This window comes from Rhipicephalus microplus, unplaced genomic scaffold (assembly GCF_043290135.1).
Source record: "Rhipicephalus microplus isolate Deutch F79 unplaced genomic scaffold, USDA_Rmic scaffold_22, whole genome shotgun sequence".
Classification (NCBI taxonomy): domain Eukaryota; kingdom Metazoa; phylum Arthropoda; class Arachnida; order Ixodida; family Ixodidae; genus Rhipicephalus; species Rhipicephalus microplus.
This window is the reverse complement of record NW_027464595.1, coordinates 9781489-9808925: the sequence shown is the minus strand read 5'-3', so window position 1 is coordinate 9808925 and position 27437 is coordinate 9781489. Positions and strand designations below refer to the sequence as shown.

Sequence of the window (27437 nt, the reverse complement as noted above, 5' to 3'; positions counted from 1 at the left end):
TTTCGTAACTTGTCTTCCTTCCCATTTGCATTACATATACTACGTCCTCTATACTTTCCTTGCTATCACTGCCTCTTAGTTCTCAATATTGGTGTGTTTAACAAAGAAAATAAAGCCTTGAATTTTACCAATGTACATGGTATGCAATTTAAATATTATTACACTTAGCTCGTGCCAAGGGTAAGGAAAACCTATCTTTTACGTACCAGTTTGTCAATGCTGAAAATTAAAAATGAAAAATTTTGCAACATCAAAAAACTAGTGCACATGAAAGTTGCCCACATTTTTTTCCTCAGAGAAAAATCGCAGAAGTTAGCAAAAAAGAAAACAACACTCACTCTTTTGCAAGCAGAGTCAAGTTGTCAATATCTTGGCCATAAGAATATGTTCCGTCTAATCAGAGGGTAGGCTCAAGTGAGGACATACAGGACTTTCGACGTCATCCGACTCATATTTCGAAGCTGATAAGGCATTTCTGAAAGGAAAGAAAAAGAATGTTTCTTTTTCATTTCAACTAAATGAAAGGCTTCGTAGAGAAGAACTCCACTCCAATCACAACCACACATCGTATCCAGGCTAAAATTTGCCTTTGATGGAATAAACTAAAGATGGTTCGCTATGGTACAAGGCAGGCAGGTCAAGACTAACTCCTAACAGCACTGAACTGCTAGAAACAAAGCACGCTTTAATGGTCCAGAGTTTATAGTGAGCATATAATAATGTGTCACACATATGCCGAGGAATTACATAAAGTGTTAAGACAAGTGAATAAGTCATGACTATTGCACCCTTCATAATAAGGCAGCGATAACAGACAATAATTCAATTTACAGGAACATGTCACAATTTGAAGGAAGCAACAATCTAGCAATCATGCACCCACATCCAACGGATCCTCAAAAACCTTTGTTTCACATTGCCTCACATTGTTTCACTAGCTAAAGTACATCAGAGATATATGATGAAACAAGCGCCAATAAGTACAAAGACGCAAAAAGGACACAGGATGAGCGCTTTTTGTGGGCGTAAATTCATCATGAACTTACCAACATGCCCAAGTGGCAGTCATTCTAGATACAACTGGATGAACCAGAAAAGTTTTGACAAGTGCCAGTACAGTCAACATCCGATTTCATGGACGCTCGAAATTCTGGACATGCTTGACTTCTTGGACGCATCTGTGGCACCGTCAAGTTCCCTATAAAGTCAGTGTATTTGTCCGAAATTTTGGGTGTTTATAGCTTTTGCCATCCGATTTTCTGGACTTTTTATTGCTAATCGCAGAGTCGCAGTCACTATCGATGCGACCATTTTGGTTTTCGTACTCTCGAAACCGAAAATGCCGCAATCCAGCGTACGCCAATACGTTGCAAGCCGTAGGTTAGTCAAACCTGTGGCCACAGCCACATGGTCAGCATGGTGCTGTGCCTGTGCTCCGAGTGGGAAAAGCTATGCTGTTGAGCTATGGTCTTCTGTAGGCATGTGTGCGGACTCATGGAAGGCTATTATGCATAGAAGGCCGTTACGCAATAGACCTTCTTTAACTGTTTTCACATGAAATACTTGACGCCTATACGGCTGTCTCACATGGAGTAGACAATGTGTGTGAAGAACTTCAACCAGCAGACGTTGCCTTCGACCTACTACATGCTGCCGGTGTTTCTATTCCAGCCAGGATAACCCTAAAGGGCTTTGCCAACGCTGACAAAGACCTCGAGCTGTGTGCGAATTGACCAATAACTAAGCCATTCATCAAGTTATGCAGGAGTCTGACAACCCTGCCATCGGGATCGAAGAGGCACTGTCTACACAGCCAACAAGCTTGGAGTTTCGAGTAATGACACCAAGTACAGGGACAGCACGACTTTAGCTGAAATTGAGGCAGACATCATCGCGGGCAAGTGGAATGCCGTGCAAACAAAAATAAGCTACTTTTTTTCGCCTAAGAGATTACTAATGCAGTGATGCGGCCACATAAAATTTTTTTCTTTCTTACATTATAGATATAGTTCTGAAATATTTGTATAATGGAAGAAAGAAGTATAAACGATTCTTTTCAGAGCCACCTAAACGATGCATTTGCTGAATTGCAATGAGAATCCTGTACTTCTGCCATGACCGCCTCTGCCAGCAAAACATACCCATTAAAAAAGTGTTTATACTTGCATTCGTTTTTGCGAACTGCCTGATTTTTTTCACGTTCTCGCGATCTTTTGAGGGTCCGGGAAATCGGACATCCACTGTATTATCCTAATTTTCATTGTTATGATGAGGAGAACAAAAGGCTGGAAGGTGCATCATTGACAAAGCTAAGAAAACTGCATAAAGCTGAAGAATATAGTGGTGTGTAAATTGCTTATGGTCCGCCTTCCAAGGCTCTGAACCCAAGTTAACTAAGGCAAAAAAGTGCTGCGCTTGCTCTGAAGATATTTAACCCCTTCTTGTCGTCATCTTTGATAACTGAAGATGAAACTTTGCATTTGGTCTTTGGCAATGAAACAGCAAATTTCACTGACTTTAATGGTAAATTAGTCGATCAATGTGAATGTGATAACTCCTAGCACAGGCTGCAGGCTGAAAAATGAGTGGCGAGAGCCAGAGTGCAATAATATCAGCTGCAATGTCTGAACGAGTTTGTTAGCTGGCTTCTTTACTGGAGGGACCAAAATGCGCAAACAGGTGCTCTCACAAAGACACCCACATAGTTTTATGGCAATACTACGTATGTCCTGATTGAAGCGCCTCGATACTCCTCGCAAGAACTCGACTTTGGATGCATCCTCTCAAGTGGCATTCTAATCGACTCACTAGAGGCTCGCTTTAGAAGATACAGGTGAGTGGGTGATTGACACGATTTATCATGTTGATAACTCAAGTGTTCGAAGTTTAGGCTAAGATACGCCTACAAAATGCGTCCAATCCTCAGGAGACACTCGAGGGCAAATGCTGAATTGAACAAGCTACGACAGGACACGGCTGCGCTGGTTTCAAGCAACAACAATGATTATTGATATTGTTACGGGAGGGCACACACAGAAACGAGGTTACAGCTAAGATATATTTGCACGACGCCAAGCCTAAGCCAAGATGACAAGGCAGAGCGTGCCCCACATCCCAGAATCATGTCGTCTTTCTCACTGTGTCTTGATTCTTCAGTGTGATGTAGTCTTGTAACATGACCCCCGTATGCAGAAGCACCGTCTCGGTGCTTTCTATGATATTTCGGAGTGGTAGAGCTTAAGTCGGGAGCCATGAATAAATTCTGTAGACATTAGAGATGACGACTTCAGCGGGGCTATCTCATAGGTAACGTCGGTCACCTGGCGCAAGACGCGGTAGGGTCCCGAGTACTGGGAAAGCAGCTTCTCAGAGAGACCAACATGCCGAGTCGGTGTCCACAGCAATTCAAGGGAACCTGGGGCAAAGGAGACGTCACGATGATGTGTGTCGTAACGTTCCTTCTATTGCACTTGCGATGCTAAGAGGCGCTTCAGAGCAACTTCTCGTGCTTTGTGAGCTCTGGTGATAGTGTCACGGGCGTATTCAGTCGGCGAATCGACAGCTGTAAGAAAAATGGTGTCGAAAGGTGGAGTTGGGTCGCAACCACATAAGAGATAGAATGGTGAAAACCCAGCCGTATCGTGGCGCGAGGAATTGTATGCAAATGTGATAAATGGCAATGCAACGTCCCAGTCTAGGTGGTCAGAGGAGACGTACATGGAGAGCATGTCAGTTAAAGTCCGGTTGAATAGTTCAGTAAGCCCATTAGTTTGTGGATGGTAGGCCGCGTAAATTAATGTTTCGTTTCGCAAGAGCGAAGCAGGTCGTCAATAACTCGGGAGAGGAAATAGCGTCCACGATCTGTGAGGAGTTGGCATGGAGCACAATGATGGAGGATGACATCCTACAGAAGAAAATCAGGCACATTTGTGGCACAGCTGGTTGGCAAAGCTTGCGTGATGGCGTACCAGGTTGTATGATTTGTAGCGACAGCTATCCATTTGTTTCCGGAGGTAGACTGATGGAACGGGCCTAGGAGATCAAGACCAACTCGAAAGAAGGGGTCAGTAGGAATATTAAGTGGCTGGAGGAGTCCGGCAGGACTCATAGGGGTTTTTTTTTTTTTTTTTTAGATGTTGGCACTGGTCGCATGGGACGACGTAGCAGTGCATGGAGCAATGAAGCCTGTGCCAGTAAAATCGACGCTGCACGTGGTCGTAAGTCCGAGAGAGACCAAGGTGACCGGCGGTGGGGGCGTCATGGAGCTGGGCGATAACACTCGAACGTAGGTGGGAAGGCACCACAAGGAGCAGTTTGCGCCCATTTACGTTGACATTGTAGCGGTACAAGGTGCCCTCTTTAAATACAAACAGTCGAGTAGACGGATGGGGCGTTGGAGAGTTCAGTTTCTCAATAATATCACACAAGACGGGATCTCGGCGCTGTTCATCATGGATGTTGCTCAAAGCAGAGAGAGAGAGCACACATGGCGGCGCTTCATCTAAAGTCTCAGGAGGGTCCACTGGATGGTGGGACAAGAAGTCAGCGTCATGGTGAAAACGGCCAGATTGGTAAGACACTGAGTAGTCATATTCTTGGAGCCGTAGTGCCCAGCGACCAAGATGCCCAGTGGGGTCCTTTAACGACGAGAGCCAGCAGAGGGCGTGGTGATCAGTTGTGACAGCAGCCAGGTGCAGGTTTCAGAAGGAATGTCTGAACAGGTCATCATCGCCGGTGACTCAAATTTAGTCCGATGCGCAGCGGCAATCAAAGAAAGGGTGAAAGGCGACAAGAGAGTTGCGATAGGGACGTTCCCAGGACAAACGCTGGGGACAGTAATGAGTCAAGCGGGTGAACAACTCGCAGCTAAAGCTAACAATCGTAACCTCGTTGTAATTGCGGGAGGGTTAAATGACGTCCTGAAAAAAGAATCGTCAGGACTAGCGACGACCTTGGCGAAAGGGGTGGATGACATGCGCACCGTGTCCCCCCAGGTGCAAATTGTAGTATGCACAGTACCGGAAGTACCAGTACGCAACGTCAACCTGCAAAGAGCGGTTGTCGACGCAAACATAGAGATATGGCGAATTAGTCGAGAGAAGGGTTTCGAGGTAGTGGATTTAAACAGGGAAGTGCACAGGTGGGGTGGATTCCAAAGAGACAAGATTCATTTCGATAAGAGGCTTGGACACGAGGTGGGCTGGCGACTGGAAGGACGCGCAGTAGCTTTTTTGGGGGGCTCACGGGCCCTTCGGAGTCCGGGGTAGCTCGTAACAGGGAAAACAACCAGGAGGACGCTTTGACAGGTAGAATTGCGAAAAACCAGAAAAAAGGTAAAAGAAAAAGGAAAAAGGCGCGTGTTGCAATTAGTTACATAAACATGCAGGGTGGCAGAAAGAAGGCAAAATGGTTAGAGATTGAGGAGCAGTTAAAGAACAGATAGGCGTGTATGCGGTTACAGAAACACACCTTAGAGACTTGGAAGAGCCACCACACATTAAAAATTATGTTTGGGAAGGGTGTAACAGGACCATATCGGAAAGGAAAGGTGGGGGTGTAGGAATGCTAATTCACCGCGGAGCCAAATGGGTTAGAGTGAAACAGACGTGTTCAGAGCACCTCTGGGTTCTGGGCACAGTAGGTGGAAAGGAAACGTGGCTAGGGGTAGCCTACTTGTGGACGGGGAATAACTGCAGAGAAAAGAATCAGGAGATAGTGGATTGCATGAGTGCGGATATTAAGGAATTTGGTAATGGGGCCGAAATCATCCTTCTAGGGGACATGAATGCCCACATACATGACCTTGACGGATATTCAGACACCAATGGGAAGTTATTACTAGATCTTTGCGAGCAACATAGTCTGGAGATAGTTAACACGGGGCCTAAATGTGACGGCCAGATCACATGGGAAGTCGGAAACAAGCAATCAAGTATTGATTATTGTCTCATGACTGAAGGAATTTACCACAAACTGACAGAAATGAGGATAGACGAGGAAGGCATTAACAGCTTGGGTAGTGATCATAAACGAATAACATTACAAATGGGATACGAAACTGAAAATATGAGCATGGAATCAAAGTCTGGCAGCTCGTATTTAAATGACAAACAAATAATAAATATAGCCGCAAGAGTCGAGGAAGAAGTAGGCGAAATACCAGGCAAGGACTGGGAGTATAGTGAGCTGTTACATCTAATGACGAAGGAGATAGGGAAAGAGAAGAAAACTGTTTGCTGGAAAGGAAAAAGGAAGCCAAAAAGTTGGTGGAACAAGGAAATCCGGGAGGCGATCGAGAAGCGACGCGAAGCATCACGGGAGCATAGAAAGGCAAAAAAGGAGAAGCGGCCGCAGGACGAAGTAAAAAAATATGGGAAATATATTTAGAAAAAAAATCCCATGTACAGAAATTGGTAGAGGCAAAAATTAAAGGTGAAAGTGAACGCTGGATGACAGAGATACACGAAAAAAAGGAGGCCGCGCCTAGGATTTTTTGGAGCCACATAAAGGCGCTAGGTAGGAAGTCTGTCACAATGCAACAACATATTCTAGATGAAGGAGGAAATCAATTGGAAGGGTACGAAGCGCTAGGTTACATCCAAAAGGTAACAGCCGATTCGTTTCAAAAGAGCGTCCAGGGGATCTCCCCGGTGAGTAAAAGTGTGGCGGAGAAAGCAACAGAGGAAGAGCTAGTACTTGATAATTTCAACTGGAAAAAGGCCGAAGGAAAAATTCCAAAGCGCACTGCCGCGGGTTTAGATGGGATTCCCGTTAGCCTCATTAACGAACTAGGACATAACACTAAAGAAGCATTGTTAAAAGCAGTAGAAAAAGCTTAAAGGACGGACAAATACCGGACAGTTGGCGACAAAGTAGAATGAACTTAATCTATAAAGGCAAGGGAGAAAAGGACAAGATTCGCTCGTATAGACCACTAACCATTACATCGGTACTATACAGGTTGGCGATGCAAGCAGTAAAAATGAAAATAGAAACATGGGCCGAACATAACGATATTTTGGGAGAACTTCAGAACGGATTTCGAGTCGACAGGCGGTTAGACGATAACCTGTTTGTTCTCACTCAGTGTATAGAAATATCTAAAATAGAGAATAGGCCCTTGTACGTGGCTTTTCTAGACATCACTGGGGCATACGACAACGTTAATCAGGAAATTTTGTGGGATATATTGAAAGGAATGGGCATGGGCGACGACTGTATACAGCTTTTGAGGGAGATATACCGAGAAAATACAGTTTGCATAGAGTGGGAAGGAATGCGTAGCAAAGAGAACGTTGAGGTTAGCAGGGGTCTGAGACAGGGATGTCATTGGTCCCCGCTGTTATTCATGCTGTACATGGTGAGTATGGAAAAAGCGCTAGAAGGTAGCAACATTGGTTTTAATCTGTCACACAAACAGGGCGGCATGATGATTGAGCAGAAGCTTCCAGGTTTATTTTATGCGGACGATATCGTCTTATTTGCGGACAGTCGAGATGATATACAGCAGCTGGCGAATATATGCGGAAGGGAAGGTGAAGCTCTTGGACTAGGATTCAGTGTAACGAAGTGTGGATTGATGGTATTCAATGATCCCTGTGATCAGACGGTGTCCATACAAGGCCAAGAAATACCGAGGGTAAGTGAATACAAGTACCTTGGAGTATGGGTAAATGAGAGTGATAGATACATGGAGGTACAGGAAAAAGCCTCGGCAGCAAAAGGAAAGAGGAATGCGGCAATAATGAAGCACAGAGCGTTGTGGGGATACAATAGGTATGAGGTGCTTCGAGGTCTGTATGAGGTGCTTCGAGGCTTACTTTTGGGAACTCAGTGGTGTGCATGAGGGCAGAGGTGCAATCGGGAATGGATGTAAATCAAAGGACTGTGGGACGCCTCGCGTTGGGTGCTCACGGGAAGACGACAAACGAGGCTGTAAAGGGCGATATGGGGTGGGCAGGTTTTGAGGCGAGGGAAGCGCAGAGCAAAATAAGGTTCGAAGAAAGGCTAAGAAATATGAAGGAGAGTAGATGGGCAGAGAAGGTGTTCCGTTATTTGTATAGGAAGAGCGTGGACACACAGTGGAGAAAAAGAACTAGAAGACTCACTAGTAAATATACGGCTGGTATTGTGAGCCATATGTCAACAAAGAGCGTTAAGGGAAAAGTCAGGGAGGCGGAGAGGATTTACTGGATGGCAGCTATGGAGAAAAAACCGGCTTTGAGTAACTACCGCAAGGGCAAAAATGAAATAAGGAGGGAGGCATTTTACGATAATTCAAGGGGAAGCGCTTTACTGTTTGAAGCGAGATCGGGCTGCCTTAGAACGCGTAGTTATAAAGCAAGATTCAGTAAAGAAGAAGAACAATGCACATGCTGCGGGAAAGATAAGGAAACGGCGGAGCATGTTCTGATTGAATGTGGAGATATCCACCCAGGTGTACGTTTGGGCACGAGCCTACAGGAAGCCTTGGGTTTTAGGGACAACAATGGAAAGCTGAACACACCCGCGATTGAAATAAGTAAGAGACGGTTAGAGTATTGGTGGCAGAAAATTAGAGAGAAAGGACAAAAATAAATATTGGAAAAATAAAATATGGACAGTGTGCCGTAAATGGCAGAGAACTTAAGCTGAAAATTTACCTTTTTTTCCATTAGGATAGAATTTATCGAAGTAGAGGCATTAGGCCAACATAAAAAAAAGAAAAAAGGGGGGTTTTTTTGTTTTTTTTTTTTTTTTGTCGAGCCTGGTGGCATACTTGTCACCACCCCGTTATAAAGGGGACGCTCATAGCATCCATCCATCCACAGTGAAACGATGACCATGTAAGTAGAACCGAAATTTGCCAACCGCCCAAACTAGAGCAAGGCATTCCCGTTCAGTGATAGAGTAGCTCCGCTCGGCCGCAGAGAGCAGACGGCTGGCATATGAGATAACAAGGGCGCAGCCGCATTGATGCTAGACCAAAACAGCACCGATTCCATGGCTGATGGCATCAGTGCGGACTTCTGTTGGAAAGACATGTCAAAATGGGCCAGAATAGGTGGTGTTGTGAGCAACGCAATGAGATTGGAGAACGCCGAAGCTTGCACAGTGCCCCAAGAGAATGAAACATCCTTCTTCAGCAAGTTCGTAAGAGGTCGGGCCACGTCCGCAAAATTGTTTATAAAATGTCGGAAGTAAGAGCATAGACCTAAAAAGCTTCAGACTTCCTTAGTGCTGGTCAGGACGGGGAAGTTTTGCACAGCTCGAACTTTATCAGGATCAGGGGAAATGCCAGAGGAGTCCACAAGATGGCCTAACATGGTTATTTGCTGGCGTCCGAAGTGGCACTTCGATGAGTTCAGTTGCAGTCCTGCGTTACGAAAAACAGAAAGCATGGAGGAAAGGCGGTCAAGGTATGCTTTAAAGGTCGAGAAAAACAAAATGACGCCGTCGAGGTAACAGACAAATTGACCACTTGAACCCGTGCAAGAGAGTGTCCATCATTCGTTCGAAGGTGGCTGGAGCATTGCATATTCCGAACGGCATGACCTTAAACTAGTAAAGACCATCAGGGGTCACAAAAGCAGTCTTCTTACGATCCATGTCATCGACAGCAATTTGCCAGTACCCTGAGCGAAGGTCGATGGAGGAAAAATACTCAGCACCATGAAGGCAATCCAGGGCGTCGTCAATGCGCGGTAGCAGGTAGACGTCTTTCTTAGTGATCCGGTTCAGATGTCTGTAGCTGACGCAAAATCGCCAGCTGTTGTCCTTTTTCTTTACAAGAACAACCGGGGAAGCCCATGGACTGGAAGATGGCTCAACTATGTCTTTGGCGAGCATCTTCTCGACTTTTTTTTTAATGATCTGACGCTCCGCAGGAGAAACGCGGTACGGTCGTCGATGTACCGGAGATGCATCGCCAATGTTAATACGGTGCTTCACAATGCTGGTTAGACCGAGGGGCAGTCACAGAAGTCGAATACGTCAAAGTACGATTCCAAGACGTGACGGAGCACGTCAGTTTGCTGTGGCAAAAGGTCCACCGCGATCATTTTTTCCACATTAGAAGATGGACTCTCTATCGAAGAACAGGCTTGCGTGCAGTTGCGGCGACGCACATGACTGGGGTATAAAGCTGAGGACGCAATCCTCAGAGGGTGTCAGCATGGCGAGCGCTATTCCATACGAAGCACTTGCGGACACAGAACAAAGTTCAGCAAAGAGATGCAAGCACGGTTTTCCCGTAACGTAATAATAATGTGCAGAAAAGTAACACTGCGAGTCAGAAGGACGAATGTAATGGGCGTGAGCATGTAGTCTCCATCAGGTACAGGTGGCGACGCTGTTACGGCAATGCAGGTAACTGTGTGCGGTGACACAAACGGACACGTTCAGGAGAGTTGAAACGAACTTGGGGCAGACTGGGCGTATCAGGCATACAGGGCAGGTCAAGTTGCACCGTGCTAGCTGAACAGTCAACGAGGGCCGAATGGGCGCACAAAATGTCTAGACCGAAGATAACGTCATTGGTGCAGTTGATAAGAACAGTGAAGAGTGGCAGCAATTAGTGGCAGTGCGTCGTTGACTCCGACCTGGGTGAGCGGGTGGAGACATCTGCTGCGATGGTTTAATTATGGTCGATGATGCCGACACCGCGAGACCGTGCACGGATTAGGGCATTGTGAATGAAGTAAGCGGCAAGAGTGATTTGGAGAAATCGAATCGCATGTTTGGAGGAATCGAATCGGAGGAATCATATAGAATCGCACAAGCACCGCATGAAAGGGGGGTCCAATAGACAACTTCCCGGGAGCATGCCGCATACCTGTTTCTATGCTTAACTCTGCATTGAGTTGATGACTGCATTTTTAGGGGGTTTGTAGATTTGGTGAGGCTGATTAATTTGAACAGTGCAGAAAACAGTAGACGAACTCCAACACATTTTCCGTTGAAGCATGCTCCCGGGAAATTGTCTATAGGACCCTTCTTTCATGCGGTACTTGTTATGTCGGAACGACCGGAAGGTGTCTGAACAACCGACTGAGAGAACACACTAACAATGTTCGAAACGGGAAAGATGGTTTTCTTGCTCAACACTGCACTGAGTGCAACTGTGTGCCCCTTTTCAAAGACACAGCGACGCTGTACAAGCACAAGGATGAGCGCACCCGAGTCATCGTCGAGGCCGCGCAGATGGCACAACAGGTGTCGTGCATTAGCAAGCCCTCCGTGTCTCTGTCCAAGAAGGAACTATGGTTCCTCAAAGGTTTTGGTGCGCGCAAGTAGTTATATTACCTTTACTTTTCTGTTTTGTTTCCTTATAGACTTTTCTCTGCCTTTTTCTGTCCGAGAAGGAACTAAGGTTTCTTGAAGGTTTTGGTGCGCGCAAGTAGTTACATTACCTTTACTTTTCTGTTTTGTTTCCTTATAGACTTTTCTCTGCCTTTTTCTGTGCTTTCGTTTTTTTGTTGTTTTTTCTCTTACTGATGTTTTGCTCTTTGTGCCATATGGTTTTTGTCACATGGTTACCGTCTCCTCTATATATTTTCGCGCTCTGCGCAATAAAAATTCAGTTGGAAGTTAGCGCTCTTGTCCTTTGTCTTCTTCTTGTCTCTGTGTCATCGTTATGGTATCGTGCTAGCTATCGTTATGCCACGATCCTCGGTGAAGAGCACGCTGCCATTTGAATTAAACTCAAGACCACCCATATCGCTCCTGATCTTCGAAACACGTGCATCACAGACTTTTTAGGGCAAAAAATTTTGTGTTTTTACTCGCAACTTTTTAAAAGCTGTGCTTCATTTACTATGAACTACTGGATACAGCGAATGGATGCCGCGTCAGGCTGAGGTTCGTTATAAGCAGGCTAGACTGTAGTTGAATTTGTTGCGTTTTCCCCATGTTCACATTGCATCATCTTGGGCTGGGACTTCCTCTGAACTCATCATGCCGTCGTTTACTGTGCGCGTGCTGAACTAGAGTTGACGATGTGTGAACTACTTCTGTGTGATGCACCGTCTGAAAGACCCTTTTTTTAGCCGTTATCATCTCGAGTCATCGTAGCCATGGACACTCACATCCCTCCTCTATCTTGTGATCTTGTGCCACTCATCTGTGAAGGTGTGCCCTCTGTCGACGCCCTTTTTATCCCCTCAGACGCCTTCAGCTTTCTCAAAAGCTTCCTTCTCCCATTCGCAGTTGTCACCATAGAAAACTCACATGGCTCCATCTACATAACGAACTCGCTTCCTCACCTAGACATCTAATTCTGTGGCGAAGTCATCGGACACCTTGAGGATATTGATTCTGTTTCCTCCAGTCACCTACCTGATAGCTTGCTATCATCTCACATAAACACCATTACTACTGCCATCATTCCCACTTCATCTCCCGAGGCTTTTTTAGCATCGATTGACCCTGAATTTCCTGCTGCTCAGTGTTCCCGACTTCTGGCTCTACACGATCGCTTGAACATGTAATTTGACCACAGCCAACCTTCTTTGGGTCGCACGTCTACCATTGTTCCCCACATCGACACCGGTAGCCATGCACCTTTGCGCAAGCCCCCGTATCGAGTTTCTCATCCTGAACGCTATGTCACTGATGATCAGGTGGTCGATATGCTTCAACGTGGTGTAATAGAACCCTCAAACAGCCCTTGGGCTTCTCCAGTTTATAGGTGTCTCAATAAGACCACACGAAAGGACGTTTATCCGCTGCCCAGAATTGATGACGCCTTCGATTGCCTGCAAGAAGCAGAGTTTTTTTCTTCTTTAGATTTTCGATATGGCTACTGGCAGGTCCCTACGAATGATGCCGACAGCTCAAAAACTGCGTTTGTAATGCCTGACAGATTGTAGAAGTTCAATGATTGATTTGTGGGGTTTAACGTCCCAAAACCACCATTTGATTATGAGAGACGCCGTAGTGGAGGGCTCCGGAAATTTTGACCACCTGGGGTTCTTTAACGTGCACCCAAATCTGAGTACACGGGCCTACAACATTTCCGCCTCCATCGGAAATGCAGCCGCCGCAGCCGGGAATCGAACCCGCGACCTGCGGGTCAGCAGCCGAGTACCTTAGCCACTAGACCACCGCGGCGGGGCTTGTAGAAGTTCAACGTGATGCCGTTCGGCCTGTGTAATGTGCCTGTCAGCTTCGATCGTTTCATGGACAACATCCTCAGAAGCTTTAAATGGAACACATGCTTATGCTATTTGGGTGACGTCATCCTTTTCTCGAATGACAATGACTCCCACCTCAGCTGCCTCGCAAACGTCCTAGCTTGTACAGTAAAACCTCGTTAACTCGGATCTCACAAGACCGGAGAGAATGTTCGAGTTAACTGAATTCGGAATTATCTAACAGACCATGAAAACAAAAAGAAAACGTACACAGCACAGACAAACCTTTATTTCTTAAAAAAGTGCGTTATTTTTGCCTTCCTCGCCGTCGAAATTTCTGACAGAACGATCTTATTTAATCCCATCAGGTGGTGGTGTGCACGTTCACTGTCGCTAGAACAAACTCAGAACTCCTCGAGGATAGCGAGAGCTTCGGGGGACTCCTGCACGGTGAGGCGACGTCGCGTCGGCTCATCACATCTTTTAATATCATAACCTTTCTTTCAACATCATTTGCTGGCTGCTTTGGCCACTTAACTTCTGTGACGGTTGCCATGAAGCGCGACGGCGGCGAGAACGCGCACAAACACAGCCGCAACACGCGAAGTCACAACACAAAGAACCAAGACACTAAGTAGTACACTGCTGTGTCATGGCGCCACCTGTGAGTGGCGCGCGCACTGAGTGCGCTCTAGTGTGTACTCTGTTCAACAGATGTCTGTAACGGCACACACCTGATTGCATGCAGCCAATCGCGTGTGTTCGCGTGTCCGCTGTGTGTCGTTCAATAAACGGCCGCTGGCCGGCTCAGTCTTTGTTGGGTTCCCGCAAGCTCCGGTCAACTCACTTCTACTGCGCGTGTCGAGGGCGTGTGCCGGCGCACGTTGCGCCTCGCGTTCAGTCCTCGGGCCCTCGCTGTCGGACGCCGCTCGCCGACACAACAGAATGGCGACGAGGATGTTCTTCGCCTCGGTTCCTACCACAGCAGAAAGAACCCGTGTCTGACGCGTCTGGCGTCCGCGAGGCCCAGCGCTTTTTGTGTGCAGACTCTGGCAAGCTTTCACCTAGGCCTTCGTCCTTGCTCCGCTTCACACCTCTCTGTACCACCTCTCCTGTCGGCATGGCTCTCTTCGAGCACCTTCTTGTCTTCCTCCAGCTGCCGGGGCCGCACCCGGTTCCGTGGACTCATTGGAAAAAAATGTTTCAGGCCCACCTCGAGGCGGCCGGCGACAGCGACTGGAACGACGCGCGTCGTGCGTCGGCGCTCGTCAGCCTGCTGGGACGGGAAGGACAGCCGAGGTATTTCACGGCAGCCGAACAGGAAGAAGCCCGACACGAAACGAGCAATGCGGCGTCTACTCCAAGCAACGCGGCGCCAACTACGCCGGCGTCTGACCCAAATTCTTCGGCTCCGACCGTTACAAAGTATGACAGTCTCGTCAAGCAGCTCGACCGGCTTTTCGCCGCGTCCACTAATCCGCTAGTTGAACGTCACGAGTTTACTAGTCATCGTCAACTCCCCGGAGAGAGTTTCCTCGACTACGTGACAGTTTCGAAGGAGAAAGCCGTACGATGCAAGTTTGGGCTCACGTACACGGAACGCATCGGCGATCAGATTATTCACGGCTCGTCCAACTTGCGAGTGAGAGAGAAGCTGCTGGCATACGGCGAAGAGTTGTCCTTGGAGAAAGCGGAAGAAGTCGGTCAGACGCTCGAAGCATTGTCCTTGGCGAACCAAGCATTTGCTCCCAGTCAACCTGAACATGTCGAAGCCGTTGGGCAAGGCACCCAATGTGGCGGTGCGAAGGGAAGGAATGGCCGCGCCAGTCAGGGAGGCCGTGACGTCACGTCACCAGGTCCGGGAGGCCAAGATGGCGATTTTCAGCCGCAGTCGTCGCCTGGGTACTGCGCTCCAGTCCCAAATTGGAAGTCTCCAGGCGACTTCCAACCTCAATTGTGCGACCGCTGCGAAAGCAGACGACACCACTCAAATTTTCGAAATTGTCCAGCCCGAAGTCAATGTTGCAATACATGCAACGCTTGGGGACATTTCGTGTCGATGTGCCGCAAGACTGCCCCTGTACAGCACGTCTCTTCGAGGGGAGCTGTCGACATCGTACCGGAGCAGCAGGCCTCCACTCAGTTGAACTGAACTTCAAGCTCATCAGTGTTATCTTCGGATCGTCCTTTGTTGTCCGTGCTCACAGTTAGCACCTCATCCAGAAAAGACTTAGTCGTCCACGCTGTAGTCGATAATGTTACCCTGAGACTACTGGTGGATACAGGAGCATCTGTATCCTTGATGACTGCAGAAGACTTCCAGCGTCATTTCAGCAAACAACACAGCCTGTCCAAAGCTGTAGTCGACTTGCGAAACTTCTCCAAGCAGCGCATCGGGGTCCTTGGCTCCTTCCAAGCTCCAGTCAAAGTGTTGCAGCGGTCTTGCTCCGTGGTCTTCTATGTCACCGATAAGGGCACATCGCTTTTGGGCCTTGACGCGATTAAGCGACTGGGCAACCAGATTGACGGCGCGTGGTTGACTTGTCGACACGCATCATGTGAAGTGCAGTGTCCCTCCAATGTGCCTTCGGGCTTCGAGCAGCTCTTCAGCGACGAGTTGGGTCTCGTCAAGGTTTTCATTCATCGCATTCAACGGCGGCCAGGTGTGACTCCAGTTACACCCAATCTGAGACGTCTCCCTCTGGCTCTTCGCGATCAGGTGGCGACCGAGTTGCGACAACTCGATGACTCGGATGTCATCGAACGCTTCCGAGTGGATCTCGCCGCTCGTCGTCGTCCGAAAGAAAAATGGAAGCATCCGGCTATGTGTAGATCTCAGGGAACCGAATAAGGCAATTATCATCGATGGGTATCCTTTGCCGCGCGTTGAAGAGTTGTTGCAGATGTTTCATGGAGCCACTTGTTTTTCTAAGCTAGACTTAGCGTCAGCTTATCACCAGCTTTTGTTAGAGGAGAGCAGTAGGGACTTAACGACGTTCATCACTCATGATGGCTTGTTCAGGTTTAAGCGTGTCTGTTTCTGTCTGGCGTCCGCGCCTGCAGTTCTTCAAAAAATGATGTCCCAGATTTCAAAAGATTGCAAGAATGTAATTTTCTATCTGGATGATGTCCTTGTGTGGGGTAAGACTCAGTCTGAGCATGACGCGAGCCTAATTGAAGTCTTGACTTGCATAGCCAACAGTGGCATGAAGTTGAATGATAAATGTCTTTTTTCTGTGAAAGAACTTAGCTTCTTGGGACACCGGATTTCAGCTGATGACATATCGCCGTTAGAAAGTAAAGTAAAGGCTATAGTAAATGCCCCAGCTCCTACAGACATTAAGTCTTTACAGTCATTTTTAGGTCTGGCAGGATACTATGCCAAGTTCATTGATCACTATGCACACCTAGTTGAACCGCTTTGTCTCATGCTCAGGCAGGACCAAAAGTTTTGCTGGTCGGAGGATGCCCAACGCAGTTTTAACCAGTTGAAAACGCGCCTGACTTGTTCGCCTGTCATTAAGATGTTTAATCCTGAGCTACCTGTGGTGGTTACAACCGATGGATCTGATGTGGGCATCGGGGCTGTGTTACAGCAGCGGTATGGTCCTAAGCTTGAAACAGTAGCCTTTGCGTCGAGAACCTTGTCAGATACTGAAAGAAAGTACTCTGTGGGTGAACGCAAAGCGCTTGCCTGTCTATTCGCGTGTGAAAGGTGGCATATTTACCTCTGGGGTAGACGTTTCACCCTTAGAACCGACCATCAGGCTGTAGTTGCTTTGTTAGCCGCAGGTGATGCAGGCCGACGGCCTTTAAGGATTTTGCGGTGGTCAGCTAGACTTTTGTATTACAACTTTGACATAGAATATTGCAAGGGCTCAGAAAATGTGGTCGCTGATGCCCTGTCTAGGCTGCCAATTCAGACCTGCCCAGAACTTAGCAAGGATGAAGAAATAGTGTCATTAGTGACATCTGTAGTTGACAAAGAAACCGTCCAACTTGCAACGAATGCAGATGTGACGTTGCAAAAAATCTGTGAATGTTTATCCAAGAGCTGGCCTTTTAAGAAGCATATAAACAATGAGTTAATGGCTTGCTTTCATGTTAGGAATGAACTCTCTTGTGTTGATGGATTACTCATGCGTGACCGTGTAGTCATTCCTAGTGTTCTGGTACCTACTTTCCTCCAATTAGCACATGAAAATCATCAAGGGATAGTACGTACTAAGCAACTTCTGCGTGAAAGATATTGGTGGCCCCAAATAGATCGTTCTGTAGAAGAACATGTCAAGCATTGTCACATCTGTCAGCTGACAGACAAGTCGGCCAAGTCGCGTGTAGCCCCGTTGCAGCCCGTTGAATGACCTGAAGGGCCGTGGCAAAAGTTGGGTATGGACATTGTCGGCCCATTAAATGCATCTTTTCCCAGGTATCTTGCTACCTTAGTCGACTACTATTCAAAATGGCCTGAAGTTCTTGGCACGAATTTTATCTCCACAGAGGATGTCATTAAGCTGTTCGAATCGTCGTTTAGCCGGGAAGGGCTACCAGAGTTCTTAGTAACTGACAATGGTCCACAATTTGTCTGTACAATTTCAGGAATATCTAAAGGACAGAGTTTTTAGTAACTGACAATGGTCCACAATTTCTCTCTGTACAATTTCAGGAATATCTAAAGGAACAGGGCATCCATCATATATTTTCGTCCAATTATTCAAATAGAACGCCTTAACAGGGTTCTTAAGGAACATTTGCAGGTAGCCAGACTTGAAGCTAAAGATGCCTCGAGGAGCATCACACAATTTTTGAGTTCGTATAGGGTCACACCACATGCGGTGACTGGCCTGTCTCCAGCTTTTTTGCTGCACGGTCGACAACCTCGTTCCAAAGTAGACATTAGCAACTTTAGGATTTGTCCTAAAGTATCGGAGTCGCCCAATGGGTTGCCTCATGTCCGGAATCAGGTTGCAGCGAAACAGAATAAGAGCAAAGGGTATTTTGACAAAAGGAAAGGTGCGCAGCAAACCCGCATAATGGTCGGCGATTTGGTTAAGGTAAGACTCCATAGGAAAGGCTTTTTCAAGTATAGTAGGCCTCTTACAGTGAAGGCTCAGTTTGCGCCGTCCCCTTTTCTCCTCAGTGACGGAAAAGTGTGGAATGCATCCAAGTTAACAGTAATTCCTAGGAATTCTTTCCAGAATGCCGCCCTTTCTACTACACCCAAAAAACTTGTTTACTCTTATTCCAGTTTAGATCTTTGTGGCAGTCAGTCCCCTGGGGCACCTACGTTGCAGGGCTCCACCCCCAGTTTCTCCATCCATACGAGTGCTAGTGGAGTAGCCCTCTGCGCTATTCTTGCCCAGCGTAATTCTGGTTTCGATGAGTATGTTGTATCCTATGCTAGTCGCACCCTCACTATAGTGGAAAAGAACTACTCAGTCATGGAAAAAGAATGGGTTGCCGTAGTTTGGGCAATCACGAAATTCCGACCTTATGTATATGGCCGCCCATTCGACGTTGAGACTGATCACCACGCATTGTGCTGATTGTCGTTATTAAAAGATCCATGCGGTCACCTAGCTCGCAGGACGCTACATCTTAAGATTACGACATCCGTGTAGTCTATTGGTCAGGCTGCAAGCATTTGGACACCACTGCTCTTTCTCGTTCACCACTTCCCCACAATTATGTTACAGCAAATGTTTCCAGCTGCAAAGCTTTTCACTTCAGCATGCAGACATGTCCTCTGAGCAACATGAGGATCCACGGATAGCGTCTCTCCTAGAGTACCTGTCTCAGATGTCTCCACGTACTAACAATCACTTACTTCGACGACTTGCCGGCCATTTCACTATCCGTGATGGCCTTCTGCACCGAGCAAACTACTTATCTGATGAGCGCAAATGGTTGCTAGTAATTCTTCACCGCCTATGTTCTGACGTCTGTGCTTCCTTCCACGCGGATCCGCAATGCGCCCACGCTAGTGTGGTGAAGACGTATGCTCACCTAAGAATTCAATACTACTGGCGCGAAATGTACCGCGTTGTTCAGCAGTACGTCTGTTCATGTTCCTCATGCCAACCCCGGAAGAGCTCTTCTCGCACAACCACAGGGTCACTCCATCCACTGCCTTGTCTTTCTCAGCCTTGCGACTGCATCAGAATCTGCTTGTACGGTCGCCTATCATACACAGCAAATAGAAACCGCTGGGTCATCGTAGCTGCGGACCATCTTATGCGCTACACTGAAACTTCACGGCTTCCCAAGGCCACTGGTTGTGAAGTCTGCTTGTTCATTCTGGGCAACCTCATCCTTCCTCATGGTGCACCCCGCGAGCTTCTCAGTGACTGCGGGCATTCCTTCTTCATGAAGCTGTAGAAGCCCTCCTGCGCGAATGCAGCATCGTGCATCGGAACACTACCGCATATCACCCCCAAACCAACTGGACGACCGATTGATTTATTCGCACGCTAGGCGACATTCTCTCCATGTATGTTTCCGATGACCACACGAATTGGAACCACATACTGCCATTCGTCACCTATGCTTACAACAGTGCCATTCAATCTTCAACTGGATTCTCCCCGTTCTTCCTTCTTTATGGTCGGGAGCCTTCCCTGTTCTTTGACACTATCCTTCTGTACAACCCAGACCCTTCAGAAACTAGGACTTTGGAGAAAGCCACCACTAATGACAAAGAATGTCGGCAGCTGGCACGTTCGCTTACCACACACGATCAGGCTCGCCACAAGCACGCTCCTGAATGACGCTCATCCCCATCGTCATACGCCCCTGGAACAATCGTGTGACTGTGTGCTATTGTCTGGAACTGACCTTTCCTCTAAGTTCATAGCCAAGTACAACGGACCATACTAGGCCTGCGCCAGACATCGCCAGTAAACTAAATTGTTGAGCATATTCAGCCAACTACAGTTAAACCTGCTTATAACGAACCTCCATATAAAAGATTCCTGGATATAACGAAGTTTTTCATATTCCCTGCGGTCGCTTCATAGGAGCACATCTATTTGCGACCTCTATGTAACAAAGTAACTTTGCGAGACAACCTTGATATAATGAATTTTCCCCATGGACAATCTTGGAATTTTGATGCGCATTGTAGCATTTGGGTACGAGCATACATCTTCCGCCGCTGCCCCGCCGCCGTCAAAGCGCGAAGCGGTGGTGGCAGGCACGCGTAAGACGGGCAGGAGGGCCTGCACCTTACGAGCCGTCGGTGCCCCCTTCTCGCCGCCGCGGTCGCATGCGCGAGTGTGCCCCCTCCCTTTTCAAACCAAAATAAAAAAAACTACTTTTCGCGCATTGCCAGTGCCGCGCTTTCATTTAGCGTCACATATGTGGGGCTGCGCTGCATATGAAGGGCGCTTTTTTTTTTTAATAGCGATAGGCAGTTTCGGCTGGGTTTCTGCCGCCTACAACACACACACACACACACACACACACACACACACACACACACACACACACACACATGGTGGTTTAAACAACAAAAATACAAGGCAGTGCATCGCTACTGTCTTCAGTAACGAGCAATCTACAGATGCTTGTGCACGAGCAGTTATCCTTCGATGGGGAGAATCGCGAGCCTTCCACTTTGACTGGAACGATTGCGTTTGCTCTTTTCACACAGTCCCTTCGCATTGAAACCGCACTGATACTCCGCGAGATAGCAAGCGCATCAGCGATTGTGACCGCCCTTAAAATCCAAGTTCATTACTCGAGCGATTTCCCCCCCCCCTCCCAACGTTGTTTCATGCTCGTTCAAGACAGGTAGTTTACTTTCTGTTTAGGCATTCGATCGCAGTTCTAACACACGGGTGATGTTATGCACTTTCCAGGCGAAAGTGATGGGCTAACTCATGTGATCTCTGCTTTAGCAGCGTTCGCACGCTTTTACCCACTTGTCAAAGTTACAATGTGCGGAGGCATGCTGTCGATTTGGACTTGTTGCCAATTAGGACTTGTTGCCGAACATGGCGGCCACAGCAAGAACCTGCCGAGAGTGTCCATATAATTGCTATAACAATCGTAATGCAGTTTTTTACTGTAAATGAGTGTTTGGGGTTAGCTCTGCCTTCAGTCCCCTTTTTGTTTATATTTTCCCATTTATTTTACAAATTTTTGTACCGAACTTACATATAACGAATTTTTCTGGGAATTTATCAATTTTGTTATATGCAGGTTTACCTGTATAGATTAACAGCACCACAGGCGTGAAGCTGTGCACGAAACTGTGCTGTCCTGCTTGTGCCAGGATGGCTCGTTTTCTGGCAAAACTGTGCCTGGCTGGCTCCTTTTTCACTGGGGAGTCATTGTAGTCACAAAAATTGGCATAGCTAGAGCAACGACGAAGAGGACATTTGTTGTGGCTTGGGCTCGTGCTGCTACTGATGCTAAAACGACTGGCTGCTGTCTCGCTGCTGTTCGGCACATTAAACGGTTGCCTTACCTGGGCCTCTAAATGTATTCTTATACTTCATTGTTCATTAGATAACTATGAAACAACATCCTGCTAGCGCTTCATCAACCTAGCCAAAATAAAGGCTTTCATAATGTGACGTACCTCAGAATATGCTTTGAACGTTCTTTTTTTTTTCTGCAGTTTTCACCATCTAAGTAATGAAAAAAAATATCTCAGGAAAATTTGAAAAACAAGATTCTCAGTTTGCGTTCACACTTTTCTATTAGAATTTGTTTCACACCCGAAATTTCCGTATTCGCACATCTCTGTTTATTACAAAATGTGGTAGGTAATACACGTCGCTATATTTACCGCAAGTCGACTGCCTTGTGCAACACATTTATACAATCAATGCCTCCTACAAAAACTATGCTGGAACATCAGCCGCGAACGTGCTGCCCTACCCTCAAACTTTACCCTCTTCCTTGGGTACGTAAGCGAGCATCTCCGACGGTCACCCCCTGCGAACTCATAAATGCTCTTACAGTCGCCTCTGAGCAGCCGTGATGTCACGTGACAGAGCAGTATGGTAATGTCACGTGACAGAGCAGTACGGTAATGTCACGTGACTGAGCAGTATGGTAATGGCACGTGACTGAGCAGTACGGTAATGTCACGTGACTGAGCAGTACGGTAATGTCACGTGACTGAGCAGTACGGTAATGTCACGTGACTGAGCAGTACGGTAATGTCACGTGACTGAGCAGTACGGTAATGTCACGTGACTGAGCAGTACGGAGGTGAGCGGTCTCGCGCGACGGCAGGTCGCAACAAGCGGCAGAAAGCATGGCCTCCGAGGTTAGGTGCTGACAGGAGGCTCCCAATTGTAAAGAGAGACACGTGCATAGTTCTTTTAGGAGGCGTTGATACAATATTCCATTCCCTTTCTTTTCCACTAAAGCACACCTGCGAGCTGCAATATGGAAGGGATGAAACTACCCTTTTGGGTTGGTTAGAAAACAAATCTTGCAGAAAGACGGTGTGCAGAGCTTAGATAGGTGCTGCTCATAGCAAATGTTGGTAATAATTTTCCTTTTCCAACATGGTACAGCGCTATACAGGACAAAGAAGCAAGGACAGGCAAGATCTTTTTTTCTGTTGTCGTTTCTTCACCCTATAACTACCAAGGTGCTGTTTGAATGCTCGTCTCACAACTGAATTGATTGCCTGACTACCAGACCACGGCAGTAGGGTAGCAGTGAAAAGATAATTGTGGATATGCATGTCAATCAATGGTTCACAGTTTTGCCAGCACAAAAGTCCCTTGTTCTGCAGTCACAGGTGAAAAAGGTAGTGTTTGAGACCCTGTTTTCGAAGTCAATGGGGTTTCCAAGAGAAGGGTGTTTGTTTGAAGCAGCTAAACAATGCCCAATTGGCTTCACCTCATTTCAGCTTTAAAACTGAGTGAAAGAATTCTTTTAGCACTTTTAGTAGAAAAAGAAGACCTTGGAATCTTGCAGTGAATACTACAGATATTAACATGGCCCTTAATAGATGCCAATGACCAACACTCAAATACTCAACTTATTATGCCAATGAGGTGCTCTTTCTTATCCATCATCTTTTTTCTAAACATTTCATAACAATTGCCGACACACCATAATCTTTTTAATCAAGTACCCTTGCAAAAGCATGGGTACACTTGTGAGAAGATCACTTACAAAAGTATTCCCCAAATTTGAAAAATAAAGAAAAAGGACAAGCTTGCAATGCTAAGATAATGAGAAATGAAAGAAGCAGCAAATAAGTTTTGCCAACAAACCTCTGCAGACGTAGAAAAAAGATTTCTTTGGGAGGCTCATCAAAACACTGCCCAGCATGGTCAGCTTGACTCCGTCGTCGAGAGCGCAGAAATACTGAAAGCAACACAAAAAATCATGGAATGCCTTACATTAAACTTGAGGAGGCTCACTTCATGCAAGAAGCATGTAATAGGATTTTTGACAGTAACAGTTCACCAGGTGTAAACCAGATCCTCCCTATATGATCAGAATGAACACAGCCTACACACAAAAGCATTAACAACAAAAGAACATGATTAGACAGAATAGGTTGCTTTTCATTATGAAAGTCTGACAATTAAGTATCTGGGGTTTCACATTCAAAAGTCACCATATAATTAGTAGCGATGCTGCAGTGGAGAGCAGGGCATAGCCATGAGGTACACACTGGGCCCGTGCCACATCCCCCTCCCCCGAAATGTTTTTTCGCCATGGTATAGAGCGCGAAGATTAACTATTTCAAAGGGGTAACTCTCCCAAAATCAAGGATGTGCCTTCCCGAAAAAAGTTCTGGCTATTGTACCCATGGTGGAGAGATTTTGAAATTTCGACCACACAGTGTTCTTTGACATGCTGATGCAGGCACCATAGCCTCCACTGAAGCAAGAATGTTGCCAACCCACAACCTTCAGGTTAGCAGCCAAGCAGTTTAACTTCCGGTCCACTGTAACAGATAAGTACTGTGCACAAGTGTAATGTAATGTTTACTGACCTATGCCTCAGGCACCCCCAACTCAGTCAGTATGATTCACAGAGTTCGTACAGGTTTCCGAAGCGAAAATGCAAGGATATTATAGGACTACCCAGGACATGTCACAGGTTCTTCAAGGACTAAAATTAGCACAAAATATTGAAATATATTTACTTCAAAATTTTCAAAATTTACTCATTTTTATTGCACTTATATAGTAGACACATATTGCAATTATAACGAACATATCTAGTTTGCACTATAGCTCCCTATATTTTTCACCAGCTTCACCGCACCCACAATAGGGAAGGAGCCAGCACTGAAGAGCATTACAAGTCTCTCACTTCGTTTGTTCGTGGTTTGATGCGGTAAAACTATTCACCATGCAGTTTTGGTTAGTGAAACCATATTAACTCAGGCCAAATTGCTGTTTTGGAAATGGGCAGTTTGGTCAGGTCGATGTCGATCCTTACGTGCCAGGTTCAAGGATTCTGAATCGGAGATTTCCGGAAGAGAAAGTAAAGGGGGTGTCCACTGATCTATTTCTCCCCCTTTCTTTCTTCCTCAAAAAGAAAAATGGGGGTGAATATACTTGTATCTTTCAAAACTTCGTGTCTTGATAACACCTAGCGAAATCTATTTCTGTCAAAAGAATGTGCATATGTTTTCCTGAGACCCAAGTGAATGAGCCGGCTGCCGGGAAAGTGCAGGTTGAAGCTTCGCATAAGGTCAACTGAAAACTTAATGCCAAAGTATAGCCAATGTACCCAGATTGAAAGGAACAACATTACTAGATTCTTCGGACAGGTACGCCAAAATGCCTTTAGCGTTTCTTTTTACATCTTTATCAGCTCTACCACTGCGTTAGCCGCGTGCCTTCGGCTAATAATCATTTCAGCACAACTGCGGATTTGCACTCATCGGCTGCGGAAAACGATAGTTCGGTTTTCATTCTGCGTGCGCTGGCTGATCACGTGCCTTCAAAACCATGTCATTTTTTACAATATATGACCGCATCTGTCATGATTTTCTCCGAAGCATTTGTGGAAAGCAACGCTGCTTCAAATGATGCACTGAACGCACGTGCAGTTTCAAAGTTCTGTCAGTTACGTTGTCACCACAAATGATCATATCAAGAGTGACCGCGGTTCTATCCGCACCGGTTGTAACAAACGATAACCGCAGTTGTGTCAGTGCGTGCACTGGCCGCACACGTCCTTCCACGGCTTCGAGCACGCTGCTCTCGGCCTTTTTCCCACGGTTTCAGACTAAAGTTCATACGACTCGTTGCGGTGAAGAAAAGTGCTTGTAGCATCTGAATTGTGGCCCAATAAATGTTTGGATGAGCACCTCTTAAATTTTTTACAATAAAATGCAGATTGGGCTGCCTTTCTGTCAATGCAGCCACATCCCACAAAAAAATTTCAATTTCCAGGAGATTTTCCTGACAACCGTGTAAAGGTAAGAACTGGTCGAAATTTGAGAGACTTGGCAGGTATGCCAATCTACCACATAAATAAGGCGACAATGTCGATTGGGAGTGCTAAGGTAATTCAAAGATTTTCAAGGACGAGAAAAAAAGACTTCCAAGGGCTTTGAAAATGCATTTTTCAAATTAAAGGGTTTTCAAGAACCTGTACGTACCCTAGCTTCAGAAAAAAATTGATTGATATGTGGGGTTTAACGTCCCAAAACCACTATATGATTATGAGAGACGCCGTAGTGGAGGGCTCCGGAAATTTAGACCACCTGGGGTTCTTTAACGTGCACCCAAATCTGAGCACACGGGCCTACAACATTTCCGCCTCCATCGGAAATGCAGCCACCGCAGCCGGGATTTGAACCCGCACCCTGCGGGTCAGCAGCCGAGTACCTTAGCCACTAGACCACCGCGGCGGGGCTAGCTTCAGAAAAAAAAAAAAAAAAAAAAAAAAAGAAAAAGCTAGCTTCAGAAAAAAACATTTTCTTGACTGCAAAAATGATTCACAATTAGCAGGGTTGTCATTCCACACCTGATAAGAGCAGCACAACAGAAGAACTTTTCCTGAAAACGCAGCACCACACGATAAAACAAAGTTTGTCAATAACAATATCAAAGGAACTGCACTGGAGCACTTATTTTGAGCCAATTGGTACATAATCGACGAAGTGACAAACAGCATGAAACATGGGGTAGTGAAAGAGACAGACCGAGTACCGACTTACAATCAAGAAAGGTTTCATTCCATACACAGGGGTATACATAGCACAAGCAATGTGAAAGGAGAGACAAGACATGGAACTTTTGTTCATGAAATCTTTGTATGCATCTGAAAAATTGTCAAGAAGCATTCATATACTTCACAAATGCCCAATTCCCTGGTGAGGAGCACTGACGAAGGCACAGTCACGCACCGATATCGCCTTTCTTGTCAATGCAAAATGCCTTTTGGAATTCGTGTGCTGTTTTTTTTTTTCTTCACTGGATGATATTAAGTTACACAAGCAGTACTCACCATGTCATGTTCGTTGTTGGCAGACAGCTGCTTCTCGCTCCTCGGGCCAAAATTCATGACGCCCATGGCAGTCCTGCCCATGGAGATGGACGGATGGATGGATATGGCTGTACCTTTTAGATTGGGCGGTGGCTAGCGCCACCAAGCCGTAATACTTAATGAACCAAAAACTAGATTTATTTTTTTTTCTTTAAAAAGTGAGTTTGAGGATTCGTACTTTGCAGTGAAGGGTTTAATTTTCACTCGTGCCTTGATTTTAGCCACCAATCAGATAACCTCCTTCTAGTTAATTCTACCCGCTTAAAGTCTATTTTGCCATCACTGATAGAACATTGTCAAGTGTTCGGCAGTTTCTCCTTCCTCTCCACACGCACTGCATACCGTGTCTACCCCTTCGTATTCGGCCCGATATGTCTTTGTTCGCAATACTCCCGTCCTGGCCTCAAACAGTAGAGAACTACCCCGAGTATTATCATATATCCTTTCCTTGGCTATTTCCTGCTTAAAAGTTCGATAGATCTCTAGTGCGGACTTCTTAGAAGTAGTGTCCAAAAGTAGTGTCTTAGAAGTAGTGTCCAAAAGTGACACCTGTTTCTCCATGACCGTCCTCAGTGGGCATTTTCGTGAAGATTACGTCTTCCTCCCTGACCAGAGGTTCTGTAAAAAAACAGGACGCACACATGTTACACCTCACAAAGGAAGCAGTGGCTGCTTATCATTCATTTCTCAGCTTAACAGCGGGATTTCTCGCCATTTACAAGAAACGCTGGACCAAAATAGCAGGAGCATATATGCTATATGCTACAACTGCTCAATGAAAGGCATGCTACTAAAGAATATCTTGTTTTCTTAGTTGATCGCAAAGAAAGTATTCAA

At 46.3% G+C, this 27437-nt stretch overlaps 1 protein-coding gene and 1 long non-coding RNA gene across 2 annotated transcripts in view; both read right to left on the bottom strand.

The window, feature by feature from the left end:
• Positions 1-23918, bottom strand: part of LOC142786301 (uncharacterized) — a 47372-nt gene extending 23454 nt beyond the window's left edge. The window contains exons 1-2 of the long non-coding RNA XR_012888994.1: positions 23357-23918; positions 339-475 (exon numbers count right to left, since the gene is read on the bottom strand). This is a non-coding gene — a long non-coding RNA (uncharacterized LOC142786301). The remainder of the gene's footprint in view (positions 1-338; positions 476-23356) is intronic.
• Positions 23919-26659: 2741 nt separating this feature from the next.
• Positions 26660-27437, bottom strand: part of LOC142786345 (uncharacterized) — a 97493-nt gene continuing 96715 nt past the window's right edge. Inside the window, exon 10 of the mRNA XM_075883974.1 lies at positions 26660-27218. Within this exon, the coding sequence (XP_075740089.1) occupies positions 27124-27218 (95 nt within the window). The 3' untranslated portion in view covers positions 26660-27123. The remainder of the gene's footprint in view (positions 27219-27437) is intronic.